The sequence below is a fragment of the Lagenorhynchus albirostris genome, chromosome 20 (genome assembly GCF_949774975.1).
Source record: "Lagenorhynchus albirostris chromosome 20, mLagAlb1.1, whole genome shotgun sequence".
In the NCBI taxonomy this organism is placed as follows: Eukaryota; Metazoa; Chordata; class Mammalia; order Artiodactyla; family Delphinidae; genus Lagenorhynchus; species Lagenorhynchus albirostris.
This window is the reverse complement of record NC_083114.1, coordinates 1,138,494-1,159,216: the sequence shown is the minus strand read 5'-3', so window position 1 is coordinate 1,159,216 and position 20,723 is coordinate 1,138,494. Positions and strand designations below refer to the sequence as shown.

The 20,723-nt window shown below is 64.6% G+C and overlaps 1 protein-coding gene and 2 long non-coding RNA genes across 3 annotated transcripts in view; 2 read left to right on the top strand and 1 right to left on the bottom strand.

Annotated features, from left to right (window-relative positions):
* Positions 1-137: 137 nt before the first annotated feature.
* RAI1 (retinoic acid induced 1) overlaps positions 138-20,723 on the bottom strand; it is a 105,270-nt gene continuing 84,684 nt past the window's right edge. Inside the window, exons 3-6 of the mRNA XM_060135793.1 lie at positions 8,856-14,376; positions 5,059-5,152; positions 1,908-1,957; positions 138-1,585 (exon numbers count right to left, since the gene is read on the bottom strand). Coding sequence (XP_059991776.1) covers positions 1,571-1,585; positions 1,908-1,957; positions 5,059-5,152; positions 8,856-14,360 — 5,664 coding nt within the window. The 5' untranslated portion in view covers positions 14,361-14,376 and the 3' untranslated portion in view covers positions 138-1,570. The remainder of the gene's footprint in view (positions 1,586-1,907; positions 1,958-5,058; positions 5,153-8,855; positions 14,377-20,723) is intronic.
* LOC132511967 (uncharacterized) lies at positions 1,804-5,183 on the top strand. The gene is made up of 5 exons (XR_009537792.1): positions 1,804-2,060; positions 3,624-3,733; positions 4,372-4,501; positions 4,722-4,947; positions 5,112-5,183. It is a non-coding gene; the product is annotated as an uncharacterized LOC132511967 (long non-coding RNA).
* On the top strand, positions 5,485-20,323 carry LOC132511966 (uncharacterized). The gene is made up of 5 exons (XR_009537791.1): positions 5,485-6,155; positions 7,337-7,516; positions 8,490-8,564; positions 19,424-19,617; positions 19,959-20,323. It is a non-coding gene; the product is annotated as an uncharacterized LOC132511966 (long non-coding RNA).

The following is a 20,723-nucleotide window of genomic DNA, read 5'->3' as shown; positions in this document are numbered from 1 at the left end:
TGGGTGTGGCTGGGCAGCAAGGGCTTCTTTCCTGTACCTGCAGTAAGGTCCCCAGAGCCCTCCCCTCCCCTCCCCTCCATTCCAACCTCTCCCCCAGAGCCTGGCCCCTCTCCCAGCAGAATCTGGTCAGAATCCACGGGCTGCAGAATTCCAAAACAATCGTTGTATCTTTATTGACTTTTTTTTTTTCTGAATGCAATGACTGTTTTTTTTTACTCTTAAGGAAAATAAACATCTTTTAGAAACAGCTCGATACACACAATCTTCAGTGTGAAGCAATATACTAATAAGAACACTAGTCGTCTTAACATTTACAGTCTTCATATATATTATATATATGTATATGTATACATATATATACACTATATAACGAGGCCGGATATAATACACACGTTCACCGTTTTACAGTCATATGTACAGGAAGTTTCTAGGGCGGCCCCGGGCTGGGGCTGCATCAGGCCTATCGAAGCGTGGACAGAGCTGAGGACACGGACAGACAGGCGGACGAACTGGCGGGCACTGGCCCGGGCGGTGGTGGCTGCTTGGGGAAGGAGGCAGCGCCGGAGCCCCCTTCCCAGCAAGGGCCCCGTGCTGAGGGGCACACGACGCACGGCGGCGACACACGGGAGAAGCGAGCATGTTCCCAACATATATACATTCTATGTGACATATATATAGAGGGGCACACAGGTGTGTACATGGATCTAGCGCTGTCTCCGCTCCCGTGCGAGTGGCGCTGCGGCCCCCGGAGACGGTGGTCGTGCAGAGGGTCGGTCATGCGTCTGCCGGGGGTGCACTCTGGTCGCGACTTTTAGTTTTGCGCTCCCAGGCTGGGCTCCGGGGACGGGGCGGACTGGAAGGGAGACGAGCAGAAGCCAGCGGGAGCCAGTCCGGCCCACGCCCGGGGAGCCCGCATCCCCTGAGCACGGGCCCCAGGCCCCCGGCCCTCCCGACCCGCACGAAGGTTTTGGCCAAGGCTGGGAAGGAAGGGCGCACAGCCTCCGGCCCCTCCTGCGCCGGACAGGCTTCGGCTCCCCCATCCGCCCCCAGCCTCGTTCCAGGAGACACGTCCTGGAGGGAAGCCAGCCTCGGCCTCTTCGGACCCCACCCCACTCCCAGGGTGCCCAGCTGCGTGCCACTACCGACCCACGTAGAATGTGTGCCACGTCGTCCTGAAACTTCCAGGGGGAGAAGCGTATCCCCAGGCTAAAGGCCTCCCACCCACGCCGGAGCCTGGGTGTTCCAAGGAGTCTGGCCGCTCCGCGGGCTCCCCCTCTCCAAGCCTGGCCGGGGGATGGGGGCGAGAAGGCCCTGTGCCGTCCAGTTCCGGGAGCAGACGGATCCGGAACCTGTTTTCTTCCCGACCGGGGACCACTAGTTTCCGCCCGAGGAGGCCAGATCCAAGATCCGGGTTCCGGATCAAGGATCGGCTCTGGACCCGCGCCGGAAGCAGCGCGAAGGCGCGGAGGCTGCGCCGGCGGCTCCTCTCCTCGGCGTCGGCGGCGTCGGCGGGCGGGCGGGCGGGCTGGCGGGCGGGTGGGATCCGGCGGCTCCTCCGGCCGGGGGTGGATTACAATGGCAGCCTCTGCGGGCAAGAGACGCGCGGCTAGTTACTGACTGCGGGGCACCTGCCGAGCAGTCAACTCCTCCAGACCCGCCCCTCGGCCCCGACCCCGCCCACTCCTCCAGAGCGAGGCCCCACCTGCAGCTTTGCCCGTAGGCCAGTCCCCGCGCCCCGCCCCGCCCCGCCCTGGGCTGGCCCCGCCTCCCGCACGTGCGGGCTGTATAAGTGGCCCGGGGCCCACCCGTGCTGATCCGCCCCCGCCTGGTCCGCCCGGAGCCGGCGTTCCCGCGCCGGGGCTCCTCTCCAGCCTGGGCCCCTCCAGGGGAGGCTCGCGGTCACCCACCTTATGTTTGGGGCATTTCAAAGAAAAGTTCTCTTCGATGAATATGCAACCTGTGAGCAAGAGAAGTTCGTGCGGTCAGAACGGCGTCTTGTCCGGCCGGGAGGGGGGCCCACCGCCCCGAACGCCCTCAGCTGCAGGTTTTTATTTCAAAGAGTAAGTCAGCCTCTGCTTGAAATCAGACCCAGTCCGAACTCCGTCAGCCCTCCAGCCCCGCTGGCCTATCTGTCCTTTACTCTCCTTTCCCCTCCCTCTGGAACCCCCTTTGGTCATGGGGAGGCGTCCCCACTCTCCCCCTCGCCCTCCCCCGCTGTGCTTTGCTGGGCCGCACTGGTCACTCCGTCCTGTGGTCCGGGCCCAGCCCCTAGGTAGGCCTTGACGCCCAGGGGGCGCAGTGAGCGTGTGTTGACCACCTGGGGCTGGGGTGGCACTTCCGGAGGCACCATGCTCAGCCGCCCCCAGCAGCCACTCTGGACGTGGGGAGGCAGGGCCAGTCACCCATCCCCAGCCCCTCTCCTGGTATCTGCACTTGGGGAGCCAGGGCCCCGCTGACAAAGTGGCCTGGGGCCTGGTGCTCGCTCTGCTAGCTCCAATGTGGGCTGCCTAACAAAGGGCGCAGGGTCAGTGGGCCTGGGCAGCTCTGGTGCCCTGCGGTCTCAGGGTCCGGCCCAGACCCCTGGAGAGCCCCACGGAGGACCGTACTTCCAGACCCAGGTCGGGCAGGTGCAAGGTGCTGACCAGGGGCTGGGTAACTGCGGGGGGCTCCTGCCTGCCCAGCTCACTCCCTGGGTGCCCCCCGCGACCCCCTGCTGCCTGGAGCCGGGTTCCCCTCCCCTCTGGCTGCTAGGCTCACTAGTCCTGCCCCCTTCTCTGGCCACTGTACCCCCTCCATGCCCCTCCCTCACACCGCCCCCTCCGGGCTCTGCCAAATTCTCCAACCTTTAGGCAGATGCCTCAAGTTCAACCCCAAAGGGAGCTGCACGTGTGGGGATTAACCGCCCCCCCCCACCCGGCCTTGCACAGCCCCTCTGTGAAGGAGAGAGGGGGCTGCCCAGCTGGACCTGGTGGAGCGGGGAGGCCATGCAGAGTAGAGAGGAGCTGCCCAGCTGGGGCCCCAGCTCATCTGGGTCCACCAGCCTCAGCTGAGCTGCCGGCTGACTACGGCCACCTGGGTGAGCTCAATCTGGCATGCGGCAGGGCCCGCCTGCCCACACACACCCTCCTGAGATGTGCTGGAGGCTGGGCCTGGAAGGTCCGGTGGCTGATACACCAGTGGCACAGCCTGCCCTGCCTCGGGCCTGCTCACTGACCTGGGGACGCTGGCCACCTCCCTCTCCCCCCTCCTCCCAGCATGGCCCGGCTTCCTGTGCGTGCAAAGCCTCTGAGGCGCAGGCTCCATCTGCACCTGCAGCCCCTCTCTCCGGAATGCAGGGCTCCGTCACAGGTCTGCTCAGGCCAGCATCTCATCTGCCCCCTGCGGCCCTACAGAGAGCCCTACTAGATGGGGAATCCCTTAAAGATATCACTGGAAACAGTTTGTATCGCTCCAAGCCTGGTATATATGTCCCACCACAAGCCAGCTCCTGCCCACCTCCCTTGATCTCTTGAGGACTGGCTCCAATGTCACCTCCTCCTAGAAGCCCTCCTGGATTCCCTCCCAACTCAGGATGGATCGATCTCTCAGCACAGTCTCTCCTTGTCTGGTCTCCGTAACTTTAGGCAAGGATCACGGTTTTCCTGTCTGTCCCACTGAGACATGAGCCCCCAAGGAGGCTGGGAAGCTGCAACACTGGAGAGGACAGCGCGCAGGACGTGGAGCCGGCCAGACAGTGAGTCACCCCCTGGTCCTGTTCCTGCAGTGCTGTGGCCACGGGTAAGACAGCCTGTCTGTGAAGGTGCCGCTGGAGACAGTGCAAGGCCTGGCACGGGGCTGGCAGAGCGCAGGCGCAAACCTAGTCACTCCGGGAGGAGAGCTGCAGCCCGCGGCACCTGTTCCTGGAGGTCAGGCCCGGGGTCTGGTGAAGTGGCGGAGTCCACATTACAATCTGGTTCCCGCGGCCCTCAGGGCAGGGTGTGGAGCCAGAGCGGCCCCATGTCCCACTCCAGCGCGTTCTCTCCCTGAGGTGCTAGCGCCTCAGCCCTCACCAAGGAACCGTCACCGCTCAGTCCCGTGTGTGCTCCTGGGGGCGGCTCGGTGCGGGCTGATGCCAGGAAGTGGCATTCAGGTGGGAAGAGGGGTCCCTGGGCTGTGGGAGCAGCAAGGGTCCTGCCAGGAGATGCCTCTGCCCTGCCGCCGTGCGACAGGGTCACGATAACCTCACCCTCTTCCAGGGCAGCAGGGGGCGGGGGACAGAGATTGCGGGGGCTGGCCCCCAAATCGGACCGGGGCTGCCCTTTCCGGGTCGTGCTTGTGATCTCACTCCCTGCTCCAGACGGCTGCAGAAAGAAGAAATGACTCTAACTTCAGCTTTACAGGTGGGGAGCCGAGTGCAGAGACAGTGGTGGACTCACCCAGTCCACACCTGAAGCATGCCACCAGGACTGGGGGCTCCGGGCTCTCTGGCCCAGGCCATCAGTATGGCACCTGCCTGGTGATGGTAGGTGCTCGATAAATGCCCGCGGGTCAAGTGAGTGGGGGAGTGGAGAGAATGGGGCAGGTGCAGGGGAGCCTGGTCCTGACTCCAGGGCCCACCGTCCTGCTTAAACCTTCCACAGCTGTGCCGTGGAGCCAGGGGGAGTCTGTCTTGAACTTCCTCTTCTTCCATCTCACTCAGTTTTTGTTACTGAACCATCTTTTCTCCTTTTTCTCCAACCCAGTGAACTCCTATTCAGCCTTTTTCCAAGGCCCAGCCCAGTAGCCCTGCTCTTGGAGGCCCGAGACCCTCCCGAGCTGTAGGCGCCCCTCGGCAACGGCAGCTCACATACAGCTTTCCACTTTGTAGTTTGTGCTTCTGGGCCCTCCTCCAGCAGGTGGCTGGGGACGGAGGTGTCTCCTTGTCACCAGCACTGCCCAGCTCAGGGCCCAGCCGAGAGACATGAGAAGGTAAAGAATTGCTGGGGCAGGAGAAGGGGGAAGCCGACGGGTCAGGTGGGGTCAGCTCGAGGAGCTGTGTCTGCGTCCCCCGACCTTCGGGCCCCTTGGGCTGGCTCTTACCCGCATCGCTGGCACATGGGTAATGGTAGGTGTGGATGCATCCTTTGTGGCAGCACCCGATGGTGGCCCCGGCTTCTTGGCAGCTGGAACAAGTCTGGCGAGGAGAGAGGGAAGACAGGTGAGTCTGCAGTCGAGGGGCCCGGCCCCCACCCCTTCCTCCCAGGGGGCCCTGGAAAGGCAGCTTGGAGGGAGGCTCAGAATGGACGTCCACAGGGTTGGTTTTGTGGCAGCCGCCGGCCTGGCACCTTGGGCGGGGGGAGCTCTCAGGACGGGAAAGCAACCATCTTGTGGATGAGCCTCGGCATCCCGCAGGCCTGGGCGAGCCCCGGCTCAGCCCCTGCACCGCGCGACCTCAGCCAAGCAACTCCGCTCCTCCCGCCTCCTCCATACAGGGGGACAGCGCCTGCCTTACGGGACAGTCGTGAAGATGAAATGAGCAACTCCGTGTGCCCAGCGGATGACAACGCACAGGGCCAGTCACCGCCCGGCTGTGCCCTCGCCCGCCAGCTCCTCCCCACAGCCTCCGGGTGGGCAGCTTCACGGACGCCACTTCACAGACAGTGAAGCTGAGGCCCCCGCTCCAGGCAGAGGTGGTAAGTATCATTTCCTACCCTTTCCGGGGTCAGAACAAGCACTGGACCGAGTCGGTGCTCTACTCAGAGAGGCTGCTCACCCTGCCCAGGACCCACGAGGAGGAAACAGCCACTGCCTGAACGCGGGGTTCATGTAAACCCTACGCCGGCCGGCACGGCAGCTGGCCCACTCGGCCTCTCAAAAGCCAAAACCGTGGTCTGAGCTTGGGGGCTGCCCCAGGTTGGGCCCAGCTGCCTGCAGGGGGACGTGCCAGGACAGGATGGCGATGCCAGGAAGCCCCTTGGAAGCAAAACCTGAGGCCTGGGGAGGGACAGGCTGGTCCCCAGATCCTGCAGACCCCCTGTGCAGCAGGGGAGTGAGGTTTGGGAGGGGGAGGGGGCAGGCCCCCGCGCGGAGGCTAAGCCACTGAAACCAGTAACTGCAGTTCGTGACACACCAGGCACACGTGGAGGCCGCCTCCTGAGAACACCCCGATGGCATCAGCATCGCTTTATTGTATACAGGTGAGGGATGAGAGCTCAGAAAAGCCGAGTAACTTGCCCAAGGGCACACAGCTCAAGAGCAGCTGGACGGGCTTTGAGCCCAGCAACCCCGCTGGAGCACAGGCTGGCGGTCATGGTGCCTCACTGCTCGGGGTGGGGGGCAGGGGTGGGCTCCTTCCCATGCCAGGGACTGATGGGGACCCCACACCCAGCAGGTGGGAGGCCAGGAATGAGTCTTCTCACGCCCTCCCTGGGCCTAGCCTGAGAAGTGCCTGGGCATGTGCGTCCTGGAGCCGAGCTGGGGTGGGGGCTGGGGGTCGGTCTGGAACATCCATTGCCTCGGGACGGCAGTCTCCTTCTGCTCAGGACTGAGCCTCCTAGGGCTCTGTGGCGAAGGTGTGACGGAGCAGGAGTGGGCCCCCAGACCGGGCCCAAGTGGCCCTTCATGGGGCAGCGACAGTGGGCTCCTCTGGTGACGGCCTCATGCCACCCCGCCTGCACTGAGGCCCCCAAACCCTTGAGACAGGCATCTTAGATGTGGAGAAATGGAGGTACGGAGAGGCCTCGGGCCCTTCCGACCCCAGCGCCCACGTTCTGAGCTGTTCTCCTGGGTGGGTGATGGGGGGCCTGGGAGTTTGTGGGGAGAGGCAGCCTCTGGGCAGACTAGGAAACTGAGGTCCCTGGAGGTGGGCACAGCACGGCTCAGGGCGGGTAGGTGTGTAGGGGCCCCCAGGAAGGGACACAGAAGGAAGAGGGGTGCCCCCGGGCCTGTGCAGAAGTTCTGTTCCCGCAGAGCCAGGGTGCTGATGGGTGTGAAGGCCGGGGTCCGGCTGTCCCCGCAGCCCCACCCTGCTGACGGGCTTCGGCGCCCCGAGGCTCACAGAGGACGGTGACTTGCTGGGGTCACAGACTGGCTCTTGGGGCAGAGCTGGGATTGGAACCGGGGTCTGCCCGACGCCAAGGCTGCGCGCTACCACGGAGCTCCGAGGCAGAAAGGGTCTTGGGGGGACGGGCGGCCCACGGAGGTCTGGGCTTGTCAGTGGGCAGGGGGCTGAACCATGACCTGGGAAACCCCAGACCCCGCCCGTCTTTGCAGGCAGGGTGTCCTCCAGGTGCGGGCGCTGCTTTAATGAGCTCCGCCTGGCCCGGGACCTCCTCTCTGGTAGGGCGGCCGGTGACCACCCCTGTTCTGACCTTCCCAGGGATGCTCCCAGGGTGGGAGGCCGCTGGACCATTACTGGAGGATGGCACAGCGGGCAGAGATGGGGCGACCAGGCCAAGCTCCGGCTCTGTGACGTAACAGCCGCGTGATGCCAGGAAACCGCAAGGCCACTTGGCCCCCCGGCTTCCTCCCCAGGCCAACAGGAGGTTGGTGCAGTGAGGTGAGACCAAAGCGCCTGGAACAGGTGACCTGGGAAAGGGGGGGGTTGGCCCCTGTGCTTGGACAAGGTGCAGAAGCAGCGCAGCCCAGTGGGGCGGAGCAAGCTGGGGAGACTTTCAGGAGGCCACAGGTGGCCGCTAGCTGGCCTGGTGATCGGAGCGTTTGGTATTATCTTTTAATGGCGGGAGACACCTGAACCTATTTCAGGGCTGCTGGGAAGGAGGCAGTGAGGAGGGAGAGAAGCAGACACACAGGAGGGAGGGGAGGAGACCGGAGGCAGGAAGGGTGAGGGCTCCAGGTCTTGGGGCTGCTGTCGGGCTAGAGGACCCCGCACGGACAGGGTCAGGCGCCGGAAACAGGGAGGTGTGGGCAGCCCAGTAGCGCCCCCCTGCCCAGCATAGGGCTGTCCGCGTGGCTGGTGCCGGGGTGGGGGTACCCAGAGGGAACAGGTGGGCAGGTGGGGTGGGCACAGGGCGGTGGGGCCCCGAGGGCTGGGGAGGGGGGCAGGAGCACAGGCTGCAGGAGAGAGTGCCGAGTCCCACCCCATCCCCGGGAGTGAGGGGATCGGGGGTCCCCTCGGTGATCGGAGTAATGGTCACACTGCTGAGACAACATGCTAGTGTCATCCAGGTGGCTGCCACTGTCACTGGCCCCAGGAGATAGTCACGGAGCACGTGGACAGGCCAGGCATGGCTGTAATAGCTTTATGGGTGTGAACTCACATAATCCTCAGGGCCCCTACCACAGGGGACTATCATGCCCACTTTAGAGATAAGGAAACGGAGGCACAGAGAGGTTAGGTTATATTCTTGGAGACACACAGCAAGGGGCAGCGCTGGGCCCTAAACCAAGCCCTCAGCGACTGCAGTTCCTCAGGGGGCGTTTTAGGGCCTCGCAGGAAAGGTTCCTGGACCACCTGCCCCTAAGGGCTCACAGTCCAGCCACCTGGTGCTGGAGAGGCTCTTCCCCCGCAGGTCCCGCTGCCCCTGAGGCCACGGAGGCAACCCCCTGACGTGCAGTTCTGGGGCCTGAGCATCTCAGCTGATGAGGTGAGCAGGGTGCTTGGGGGCTTGGGTGGGGGCGTGCTGCAGCCGGAAGGGGCCGAGTGCGTGCATGGTGGGTACAGGGCTGAGCAGGCAGTAAGGGGCCACAGTGGGAGGTCTGGGGCAGGGCTGGGCAGATGTGTCCTGCCTCAGCCTGGAGCATGCCTCCATGTTGTGGCTAGGCTCCCCGCGTATTCATTTGTGATTGTGGTGTGTTTGGGCCAGATTGTAGCATTAGAGAGATGGCCTGCCTGCCTGCAGAACCCGAGGTCCCCACCGGCTGGGCTGGCCTCTTACCATGTCCATGGCCACCTTCATGGCCTCCTGCAGCCCAAAGAGCTTCCCGGCCACCAGGTAGACCCCGCCCGTCCACACGGCGCAGGCCTCGTGCACCCAGTGCTCCTGTGCGTCCCCGCCAGGCTCTGCCGGCGGCTCCTTGCTGCACTCGTGCTTGCGGCTCCTGTCAGCTGGGGCTGTCTCTTCACCACCTTCCCCCCGACCGTCACAGCAGTAGCAACTCTGCAGCCGCCGGGACAGGCCCCGGGCGCTGGTGCGCAGGGAGCCCTGCTTGGCTGGATCGGCTGGGCCGTCAGGCCTGGGGGGCTTCCCGGTGGTGGTGGTGGCGGTGGTGGTGGCGGTGGTGGCGGCGGCAGCGGCAGCTGGGCACTCGAGGCCTTTGAGTGTCCTCTCGAGAGGCAGCGAGGCCTCCTCGCAGGTGCTCTCTGGCCGCACCTTCTCCTTGAGTTTTGGCTTCTTTTTGGGGAGGCAGTGTCCGGGGTAGTAGGGCCCACAGAGGTCCCCGAGGTCCTTGAAGTTGGCTGGGTTTTGGCAGAGGCAGCAAACAAGGCAAGAGGTACTCAGGGCCTTGGAGACCACGGGCCCCAGATGCATGGTGGAGGAGAGGGGCAGGGAGGGCCGAGGCTGCAGGACGGAGCCTCCAGGGAGCGTGGCTAGGGAGGCCCCGGCCGCGTCCAGGGAGGAGGAGCAAGAGGATGAAGAGGAGGAAGGCTTCCTGTGGGGCTTGGGCTCGTCTCCGGGGGAGTTGACAACAGTGCATACGGTGGTGAACGCGTCCCGCTTCTCCACCCGCACGAAGGGCGAGAAGGCAGGGGTGCGGCTGTCTGCTCGCAGCCGCTTGCAGGAGGAAATGTATTTGAGGCGGATTTCAGGCTCTGCGGGATCCAGGGGCAGCACCTGCTGCTGCCGCCGCCGCTTGGCACGCCCCTTACAGGGTGAGGTGGTGGCGTTCTTGGCCCGGCCCCGCGTCAGGCGCTTCCGCTTGGAATAGCTGCTGTAGTTGGCGTGGCCAGGCTGCTTCTGTGCCCTCACCTGGGGCTGGCAGGGCCGGCCCTCAGGGGGCTGGGAGGCCAGCCCCAGCTCCTCCGTCTTTGGCTTCTTGCCTCCTCCGCCAGGGCTGTCCTCGCTGCCCCCCTGCGTGCTGCTGGCCGTCAGGAGCAGAGCTGGGCCGAGATGAGGCCTCTTCTCCAGGGAGCCTTTGGGGAGTCCGAGGGCTCCAGCCCTGCCTTTCCGGCTTCTCTTCTTAGGTGCCAGGGCAGTGCCCCCGGGCAGTAGGGCCTCTGGGGATGTGAAGGCCTCAGTTTTGAAACCGTCGGTCGAGGACAGTTTCTTATTGTTCACGAGTTTGCCTTTTAAGGATCTGTTGGTCGGATTTCTGCATAACGGATCGGCCCCCAAGGCTGCTGGGAACTTCTGCCCAGCGCTCACGTTTAAGAGACCTTCTTCTGCCCCCAGCGGGCTGCCCCCTGCGCTCTTGAGCCCGCGGTCCTTCTCGGGGAGGGATGGGCTCAGAGGATTCCCGGGAGGGGCCCCTGGTGCTCTGCACGCGAACTTTTTCAGGCTGGGCGAGGTGATCTTCTGCACGATGGCCTCCAGCTTCAGGCCCCGGCCTTTCCGGGGGGGCAGCACCTTGGTCTTCATGGCCCCCTGGACGGACGCCCGTGAGGCCAGCTTCAGGCTGGCGTCAGGGGTCTCCGGGGGCGGCGGCTTTGCCGTGGGCTCACCGTTGCCCTTGGTGGGCTTGGCCTTCTTGGGAGACGTCATCCTCTTGAAGAGGGTGGGAGGGCCCTCGGCCCCCTCCTCCTTCGTGTCCCCGCTGGTGCTGCCGCTGCGTAAGACCAGGTTGCGCTTCTTGGTGGGGACAGGCGCCATGAAGGCCGACTTCCTCTTGAGGGTGTGGAGGGGCCGATCGGAGAGCTTGCTGCCTGCACCAGGCTTGGGGACCCTTGCCCGCTGGCCCGCCCTGCCCTCCTTCTGGGGGCTACCGGCGACCTTGAACGTGGCGGGCAGGTGGTTGTTGGCGAGGAGCTTCTTGGCGGCGCGGCAGTTGGGGAGCCGGCTCTCTGAGGCCCGCCGCCGCTTGCAGTGGAAGGCCTCCTGGGTCCTGGTGCGGGACCGGAGGATCATGGAGCGCTGGTCTTTGCCTGGTGCATCCGGCGAGTCTGTCTCCTTGGTCTTGGAGCCCATGGGGCTGCTGTCGGAGGCCACGGGCAGGGCGGCCGGGTTGCTGGGGCTGGATGCGGCCTTGGGGGAGGGCTTCCCCACCCGCTTGCCCGACTTGAAGGCAGCTCGCTGCTTGCCCCCCAGCTTGTCTGGGGGGGCAGGGGTGGTGGGAAGGCCCGGGGGTCCGGGCGTGCGGGGCTCACTCAGGGCCGTGAAGGAGCGGGTGCACATCCTGGGGAGCCCTTCCGAGGTCCCCCGGCCTGGGGCCCCCGCCCCTTCCATCTGTCCCTGGGGGGGCCCCGTGCACGATTCAGGGAGCAGCAGGTCTTTGGGCAGCGCCGGGGCCCTGCACGGGGAATCCTCGGCCTCGGGCAGCCCCCGGTGCACCCGCCGGCTCCGTAAGCTTTTGCCGCGAGGCACGGGCTCCTTCTTGGCGATGGGCGCCTCGGGCACAGCGGGCTTGTTCGGCTTCTGGGTCAGGGAGGCTTCCGGGGCCAGGGCGGTGGAATCCCCTGGGGCCAGCGCCCCCTCGGGCCCCTCTTCCCCTGGCTTCATGTGGGAGAGGGAGGACTCGAACCAGCTCTGCACCTTGGACTCGGTGCCCACGGTGGGGCCCAGCAAGATGACGGACTCGCCAGACAGGGCACACGGGGAGCCCCAGCCGGCCTTGGGGTCCAGCACCTCCTCCACCTCCTCCTTGCCACACAGCAGCGGGGCCTTGGGCGACAGCGGGTCCTGCAGGCCCGGCCTCTGCTCGGGGCTGCCCAGGAGCTCGCACAGAGACGAGTACTCCTCCGCCTCCAAGTCCCCCTTCCTGCCGGCGGGCGGCAGCAACGGGAGGTCTCCGAAGTCAGCGGCGGAGCAGCAGTGCCGGCTGTCCTCCAGCCACCGGTCGGCCTTGCCCACCTCGGGACACTGCAGCAGCCCGCCCGCCTCCTCCTTCACCCCTCCCCCCTCCTCCTGCTGGGAGTCCCGGGGCACCACGGCCTTCTCCGCCGAGGGCTGCTCCTCCTGGAAGCCCAGGCAGGCCGAAGCCTCGCGGGCGTCCTCCTGGCCGACGCTGTCGGCGGCCTTCCCGCCCTGCTCCAGGCCCTTGGCGAGCTCGCCGGGGTGCAGCCCCCACCGGGGACAGGCGTCCCCCAGGTTCTCCTCGGGCCAGGCGAAGGGGTTGGCGCTGTCTGCCGAGCTGGCGGCGGTCGTGTCTGGAAAGCAGTCGAAAGCCGCCGTGGCGGGGTCCGAGGCGGCGGCCCCCAGCGTGGGCTTGGCACCAAAGGAGAGGGGACCAGTTGTCTTCTTGGGGTCAGGGGTGGCGAAGCCCACGGAGGGATCTTCGAACAGCCCCGGGCCGAAGTCCTTGGTGCCGCCGCCCTTCTCCAGCTGTAGGGCCTCGGGCAGGGCGTCCTGCTCCCCCGGCCGCGGCCATGCACCCTTGGCCATGGGGTCCAAGCAGGCGCTGTGGTTCTCCAGCGAGAAGGGCGGCTTGCCGGTGTCCTTGGCCAGGCCGGGCGCCTCGGCCCAGACCTTGTCGGCCTTCTCGCTGATGGCCTCCTGCAGCCCCAGGATCTCGGAGGCCAGGTCCTCCTGTGCCAGGGCGCTGAGCAGCAGGCGCGGGCAGTCCCGCTCGCCAGCCACGAGCTTGGAGAAGCTGTCGAGCGGCAGGCTGCCGTGCAGGCTCTGGAAGGAGTCATCGGACTTGGTGGACATGTCGTCGGGCGAAGTCACAGAGCAGGTGGACACGGACTCGGGCTTGGCCTTGGAGCTGCCGTGGACCCTGGCGGGGCTGCCGCGGGCCTGGCTGCAGTAGAGGAAGCTGCGCTCCAGCGGGTCCTCGGAGCCGCTCAGGTAGTCGGCCTCGGGCGGCTCGGCGTGCGTGGACTGCGGGGTGCTGCTCAGCGGCTCCGACAGCGGCGTGCCCGCCGGCTCGGCCGAGTAGCCGCTGCCCTCGGGGCTGCAGTGCTGGCTCTTGTGCTGCTCCGGGGTCCGGGCCGCCAGGCTCTTGACGCCCTTCTTCTGGGGCATGGCCGCCTTGGAGAGCAGCAGCTGCTGCACAGTGTTGGAGATGTTCTCCACCTGCGAGGTCAGCGCCGTGAGGCTGTGCAGGCTCAGGTCTGACAGCAGGCTCTCGGGAAGCTTGTCCTTCTGCAGGGCCTTGCAGTTGGCGGCCTGGGCGTCCACGGAGCCGGCGGCGTCCGTCGGGGAGGGGTTGAGCAGGGGCAGGAAGTGGCTGTGGTCCGCGAGACCGGCGGGGAAGGCTCCAGGGCCAAGCGGCTGCTGGTTGTAGGGAAAGTTCTCCAGGTTGGGCATCAGCGGCGACGGGGTGGAGCTGTAGGAAGGGGAGCGGCCCACGGAGCGGGCGGGCGAGTGGCTGGAGCCGGGGCTGAAGGTCTGGTAGTACTGCTCCGGGGTCCTGACGGCCGCGTCCGGCTGGCAGTAGCCGGGGCCCTGCTGCCCGTAGTGTTGGTACTTGGTGAGGCTCTGGTAGTGGAGGGTCTCCTGGGCGTGGTGGCGGCTCTGGAGGGCTTGCTGCTGCTGCTGCTTCTGTGGCTCGTAGCTGAGGCGCCCAGGCTGGTAGGCGTGAAGGCTCGGGACCCGCTGGCCTGGGGCCAGGCCGGCGTTGGCGGTCAGCGGCCTGTCGTGGGGCTGGGTGGACGGGGCTGTGCAGCTCTTGTAGGAGTGGGCCCCCTGCCCGCCACCCTGGCCGGTGGAGGAGTAGGTGGAGGAGACGGGGAAGGACTGGGACTGCTGGGGGAAGTGGCTGCCCGGGGGGAAGGGCAGGGGCGAGGCGAGGTCGTTCTGGGGTTTCTGCCTTTGGAGCTTGGGGTAAGCCAGGGGCTGCGAGAGCTGCTGCTGGACGTGGAGGGTGTGAGTCCGAAAGGGCAGCTGGGCGCCCTGCTCTGGGTACTGCCGGGCGGGGGGCGCTGCTGTCTTCTTCATCAGGTTCTCGTCATATTTGCCCACCGCCCCTGGCAGGGGTTGCGGCTGCGGGGGTGGTGGCTGCGGCGCCCCCCAGGCCTGCAGGCCCTCCTCCCCCGAGTAGCGGCCGGGGTAGGGGCTGCCGTCCTGGACGGCGTAGCCCGCGAAGGACGGCCTCCCCTGCGGGGCCTGCGGAGAGGACAGGCCTTTGCTGGCGCGCGCCGCCGTGGCGGGCGTGCCGGCGCCGCCCTCGTAGCTGGGGAAGGGCTGCGGGCCGTAATAGTCCTTGGTCAGCAGACGCTGCCGGTCGCAGCTCAGCCCAGCCTGACTCGGCTGCCGGTAATTCTCCAGGCGAGATGTCTCCTGTGAGGTCTGCTGGTAGGTCTGTTGTTTGCCATGGAAACCACACCTTTCTCGAAAAGACTGCATGACTCGGGCTGGTTATCTGTGAAAAGAGAAAGGGCGAGAGGGAGGGTGGGGAGGGGCAGAGGGAGAGCGATTCAGACAAGCCATTTCCTCTCCCTCGGAGAGCCGGCCCCCCTCCCGGCCCTGCCCTCTCCCGCAGCCTCCCCACCAGCTGTGCACATATTGACAACTTCTGTGTCAGGGACGTGTGCTCTGTAATTCCCGCTCCGACAGGGATGGGTACAGGGAGGCCACCGAGGAGGGAGGTGCGCCCTGGCTGCCCAGCGCCAGGTCACTGGGGAGCTGCCCCCTCCCCCAGCCGGCTCCCCCCTCCCTCCCCCACAGCCCTTCCCTGCCATTTCAGAATCATTTAGCAGGGCAATTCCCGCTCCCCTGTCCCCTGGGGCTGCTGGATCCGGTAAGCTAGCCCCAGTGCAGCAGTGTTCAGGCGTGACCCAGCGTGTGGGGGGCTGGGGACAGCTTGCCCTGCCCCAGAAGCCACTCACCGAGGTCTGGCGTGCGCGCACGCGCACACACGCGCGCACACACACACACACACCTCCTCCATCACTGCCATGCCATCTGGAATCTGTCTGTTCCTTCTAGCAGACGCTGATTAGGGGCTGCCGAGCCACTGTAGGCATAAAATGTCCCCTCCTCGACTCCCAGGAACGCAGGACGGTGGCACCTGCCTCCTATTTTTCATACCGTAGGCACGTAAACAGATTACGTGGCCGGGAGAGAGGCAGCACATGCTGATGGGGGACAGGGCTGCGGTCCCTCCACGTGAGAGGCAGCCCTGGGCCTCCTGGGTGGGCGGGGCCTGCACGGGGTCAGGGCCAGGCCGAGAGCCCATCTGTTTATGATTTTAGGGGCCGGCGCGCACAGGGTCCGACCTGCCCCAAAGCAGGATCGGGGGTCAGGAAGTGACCCTGGAGTGGGGGTGGGGGGCCTTCAGGGCAGAACAACTGGATTCACATAACAGGCCAGCTGCAGCGTCCAGGCTAATGGTGGTCCTGCCGCCACCCAAGACCCTCGGAGGAGGGAGGAAGGAGTAAGGATGCCCCAGGCTCAGGAGTCCTCATGGCGAGGGCTGGCGGTAGCCTGCGCCCCTGGGCATGGCGCTTACACACACCATGCTCGCCTGCACAGCCCAGGCCCCCAGGAGGGCACAGGGAACCTCGCAGTGCCCGTTCCCAACCCCAAAGAGGAAGGGGTGGCTCGCCATGGGCTACGAGCCTCCAGGGCTCTGCGGGGGGAGCACAGAGAACGGGGTGGGGGACAGGCACACGTGGAGGGAGGGGCTCCCCCAAGAGGTGCAGCTCACCCCTTCTTCACCCAGATCCCACCTCCATGCTCTCCTCATGCGGTGGCCGGGGGGTGGGGCGGGGTGCTGACCAGGGAGGGGTCAAGCCTGGGGCGGCCGGGCAACCCCAGAAACCCTGTCAGCACAGCCCAGGCCAACCTCCCTGCCCTTGGCAGTCGGCTGCCCGGACTCAGGGACTGAAGCCCATGACCCTGGAGAGGGCTCGGCCCCTGCCCACAGGCAGGTCACAGCCCCATGCCATGTACTCTCCCTGGCTCATCACAGGCGCCCCGACACGGAGGAGACCCCCCTTCTGACCCAGTTTAGTCCATCCTGGTAGCTGCAGTCAAACACGACAGGAGGTGCCTGCTGTGACCCAGCGTTGGTTCCGGGGCGGCTCCCCGCCAGGTGGGCAGCCCGCACCTCCCCTATGGGGCTCCGGGAGTGGGGTGCCGGCGGGGGAGGGGAGGCTCCTTCTGCCCTTGGGCAGTGCACACGGGCACTCCCTCTGGCCCAGGCCTGAGCTGGCAGGTGGAGGCCTCTGCTCAGAGTGTCCTCTGCAGTCCCCGCGCTCTGCCCTCCCTGATGAGCCCGGAATTCGCAAACCTTCCGAGGCCCACTCTGAAGGCTGCGCGTCGCATATCCGCACAAATTACATTTCGGCTTTTATTACCCAGATCGCTCTCATTTCCCGCTGAGCGTCTTGTGGATATCGTTAACATTTCTACAGCTTTTTTTTTTTTTAATATTTTTTCGCATTCTCTACAAATGCGTTACCAGAAACGTTATTTAAAAAGAGTGCTCTGGCCAGTGTCCCCTTCCCTGTTTAATCAGTCCAGCTGCTGCGTCTTTGAATTTCGCAGAGCCGTGTTACAGCGGGTTTTCCAACGCACAGGAGCAGCTGGACGCGGCGAAAGCATCTATCTCTAAGACAAGACAGTTCAATTAAAACACGCGAAGCCCAGTGGCTGGTGGAAAAGGCAGGCAAAACTGCCTCCCAGCACCACCTCCGACCCCAGGCCCAGGGAGGGGAGGGGGGCGCAGGAGCAAAGGCCACCTCTCAGAGCCACCAGGTCCCCGGCCCCCGCCAGCTCTGCCGGGAGAAAATGGGGCTCGGCCTCTTTAAGAGCTGCCTCAGGCCTGCCACAGGCTCTGTTGTTATTAATTATTATGATTATGATTAGTTTTCAAGAGCACTAGAAAAGGACAGGCGGGAGAGAGGCAGGCTGAGAGCTGGGGTGGGCGGCATCAGGAGGGGGCGGAAAGAGGTTCGCTGGGCAGAGAGATGGTGACCTCTGAACCCGGGAGGAGAGGTGGCGGCGGAGGGGTGCAGGCTGGAGGTCTGGCCTCTGTTCTGCTAGAGGGAGAAGGGGTGGGGGTCAGGGGAGGGCACCCAGTAACATACCTTCACAGGACGACTCCTGGTCCAGACCCGCCCCCCCCCCCCCCCCCCCCCCCCCCCCGCCCAGACACTTGGTCAAGGCCACATTTCAGGTTCTAGCCAAACTGGGAGAGAAGGAAGAAGGAAAAAGAGGAAAGAAGGAAGGGAGGAGGAGGAAGTCAGTCCTGAGCCACCCAAGACCCTCAGAGGAGGGAGGAAGGAGTAAGGATGCCCCAGGCTCAGGCAGAAACAGCGCAAAGCTGGGCCGGGCCGCAGGGCCCGCCCATGCCCCGGGACTCCTCTAGCTCAGCGACGGGTCTCCCTGCTCCCCACGCCGTGAAAGGGGGCGTGACGAGCCCCACAGACACCCTCAGGCCCCAGGTACGAGGCCATCAGCCCCCGAAGGCCTTCGGCAGCAGGGCAACCAGGGCTCAGCCGTGTTTTCAGGCAAAGAGCACGGCTCTGCGGTCCCCGCACAGGCACTGCGGGACCCGCTGGGGTGGGGGGCAGGGGCAGCCTTGCCCGCGGTGCCTGCCCACCCCGTGTCTGCACACTCACTGCTTTGACTGTTCTGCCCTTTTACAGAGGAGCGAGGACCTGAGTGTGAGCCACCCACAGGGCAGTTCCTCGTGACGGATGCCGCAGCGGCATGGACGGCCCTCGCCAAGAATTCCCAGTTTAGAGGAAGGCCCCTTGGGGCACGATAAGGAAATGGGGGTGCCCAGGCCCCCTCTGCAACCTGCATGGCCCCAGAAGCCGGGTCAGGCCCCACCCAACTTTAGGGAATCTACTAGTGGGCAGTGGCGGCCCCCGGCTGCCTGCTGTGCCCTGGGCAGCCTCAGAGACAACTCCCTGGGCCCACAGCCTCTCTAGCCCCCAGGGTCAGGCCCTGGTCAGGGAAGTGGCCCAGCGTGGGCCGGAGCCCGCAGGGACCTGGGAGGGAGGGGCGAGGAGGAAGCTTCTGTTCCCCAGCGGGGGCCCTGGGGCCATCCCACTCGCTCACCCAAGGTTCTTTTACGACCTGGTTTTCTGATTTGCAGCTGCAGGGAAAAAACTTTAAAACCCAACCCACTCAAGGCCTGGGAACGAGGAAGGAGGGGAAAGTTACCTGAGTCAGGAGGCCGGGGATGGGGAGTCAGGAGGCCGGGGATGGGGTGTCCCGGGAGGAACGGAATGGTGGGACCACCTTGTGCTCCCCATGTGCTGTGGGTGACGAATACTAAATGGGACACCTTGATGAAAACGATCGATTAGTCAGGCCTACTGCTGTTCTGTGGGGGCTATTGAATCCCAAGAGCCTGGCCTAAATGGGGGGAAGGGGGTGTTTCCAAGGACTCCCCAAGACAAGAGAGCCCAGGGCCCCCAGGCCTCTGGGGCAGGCACCAGGAGAGGTCAGCTTGGGGCAGAGGGGGCCCATCCCGGGCATAAGGAATCCCAGAGAACAAGGCAGCCCCCACCCCAAAGTACAGCGTCTCAAGACCACCCTCTGTGGGCAACAACCATCCTCGTTCACGGGCACCCACGGGAGAACCCCACAAGGATCCATCACACCCCTCTCTGCAGGGCTGGAGGTCCTGAATGTTCAGAAAAGTTATGGGGTGAGAGGGAGAGAAGCAGGAAGACAGCCGGGCTCCTTAGCTGAGGCTAGGGACTGCGGGGCAGGGGGAGGTCCGGGGCTCTTTGGAGGACGTGTGAGTGGGGGGGCAGAGGCTTCTGGTCTCTCCAGGGGTCTGGAAAGCCTCCCCTCGAAGCCCACCAACGCTTCCTCTTCCAAGGACCCAGGGGCGGAGACAGCCAAGACCTACTAAGCCCCCAGAAAGAGAGCCTCCCCTCAGGGTCAACCCACCAGGAGGACGCGCTGCCCCGCCCCGGGCATCACCGCTGTCCCGGGCACCATCCGGGCGCCGCCTGCGGAGCTCTCAGCCCGGCCGCCTCACCCCTGCCCCATAGTGCAGTTTCTGGGATGTGAGGGTCAGCTGAGCCGGAGGGGCCCACGGCCCAAGGGGTGAGGGCAGATGGCCAGCCGGACCCCCTGCCCACCGTGAGGTGTGGGGCAGCAAGGATTCGGCGCAGCCGAGCTGTTGGCACTCACGAGCCCTCCGGGGGAGGCTAGCGGGTGGGGGGGCCCACCCTGCTATCGGCTCCACGCTCATCAGTCTCTTGTGGACAGTGGTTGCTTTTACGTCATTTTATCCACCACTCCCCAACTCTGTCAAATGCGGAAAAGAAAATGGGGCTGGTCCTGGATGCACACAGCTAAGAGGGCTGGGGTCAGCGGCCCCCAGTTTCAAGGTGAAGGAGCTGGTCCAGAGGCTGGCATGGGGAGCTGCCCCATGCCCCGCTGGTCTCGCGGGTGACTGCACAGTGCAGGTGACAGAGGATCTGTTTGCTGGTTTTCAGGGGAGACAGAGAAGGCAAGGAGAGAGCCTAACCTCTCACCCCAGTCTTGTCCTGGACACCCCACGTGCCCCACCCACCGTGACTTCCCGGGGAAGAGGACGTACCAAGGTGCCCAGCTGGTGGTCAGTGTGGCACCTCCCGGGGCCTCAGGGCCTTTACACCGCCTTTTCCTCCGCTGGGAATGCCATTCTCAGGTACCACGCGGCTCCTCTGGCCCCCTGGGCTGCAAGCCTTTGCTTACGTCACCTCAGGTGGCTGACCCTAAACACTGTTGGAAACCCACACTCCACCGCCCCCCCGTGCCCCCCACTTCTCCAAGGTAACAAGTCATATGGCTGGCTGGCCGGCTGGCTTTATTACTGCCTCTCCTCTTCAGGAAGTAAGTTCCACAAGAGCAGGGATTTTGCCTGTTTTGTTCACAGCCATATCCCCAAGTCCCTGAACAATAACTGTTTGTTGAATGTATATTGTTTAAAATGTCACATGGGGGACATCCCTGGTGGCGCAGTGGTTAAGAATCCGCCTGCCAATGCAGGGGACACAGGTTCGATCCCTGGTCCGGGAAGATCCCACATGCCGCGGAGCAGCTAAGCCCGTGCGCCACAACTACCGAGCCTGTGCTCTAGAGCCCGTGAGCCACAAGTCCTGAAGCCCACGCACCTAGAGCCCCTGCTCTGCAACAAGAGAAGCCACTGCAATGAGAAGCCTGTGCGCTGCAACTAGAGAGAGCCCGCGCACAGCAGCGAAGACCCAATGCAGCCAAAAATAAATAAATAAATAAAAATGTCACCTGGGACTTCCCTGGTGGTCTAGTGCTTAAGACGCCACGCTTCCACTGCAGGGGGGCACAGGTTCAATCCGTGGTCGGGGAACTAAGTAAGATCCTCCATGCTGCGCGGTGCAGCCAATAAATAAATAAATAAAATCCAAAGTCTAATTGTTGAAAAATAAATAAATAAAATGTCACATTATGAAAATCCCCAGAACAAGGTCGAGTGGAGGTGCAGAGCACATCTGGGTGGGGGTGAGGGGCTTGTGGCCACAGCTCCTCCCAGTCACTTGACAAAGATGATCTCCCTCGGGCCTGGCAGGTAACGCCCCCGTGAAGGGTGAGAAAGGAGGTAAAGTGCTCCAGTCGATCGCTGCCGGTGGGAAGGGGGGCCCAGGGTGCCACAGCCTCCACGTGTTTTATAGAAAGAGGAATCTCTCACTTTAAAAAATGTTATCTGGGCAGAAGAGCTAAACAGACATTTCTCCAAAGAAGACATACAGCTAGATGGCCAATAGGCACATGAAAGGA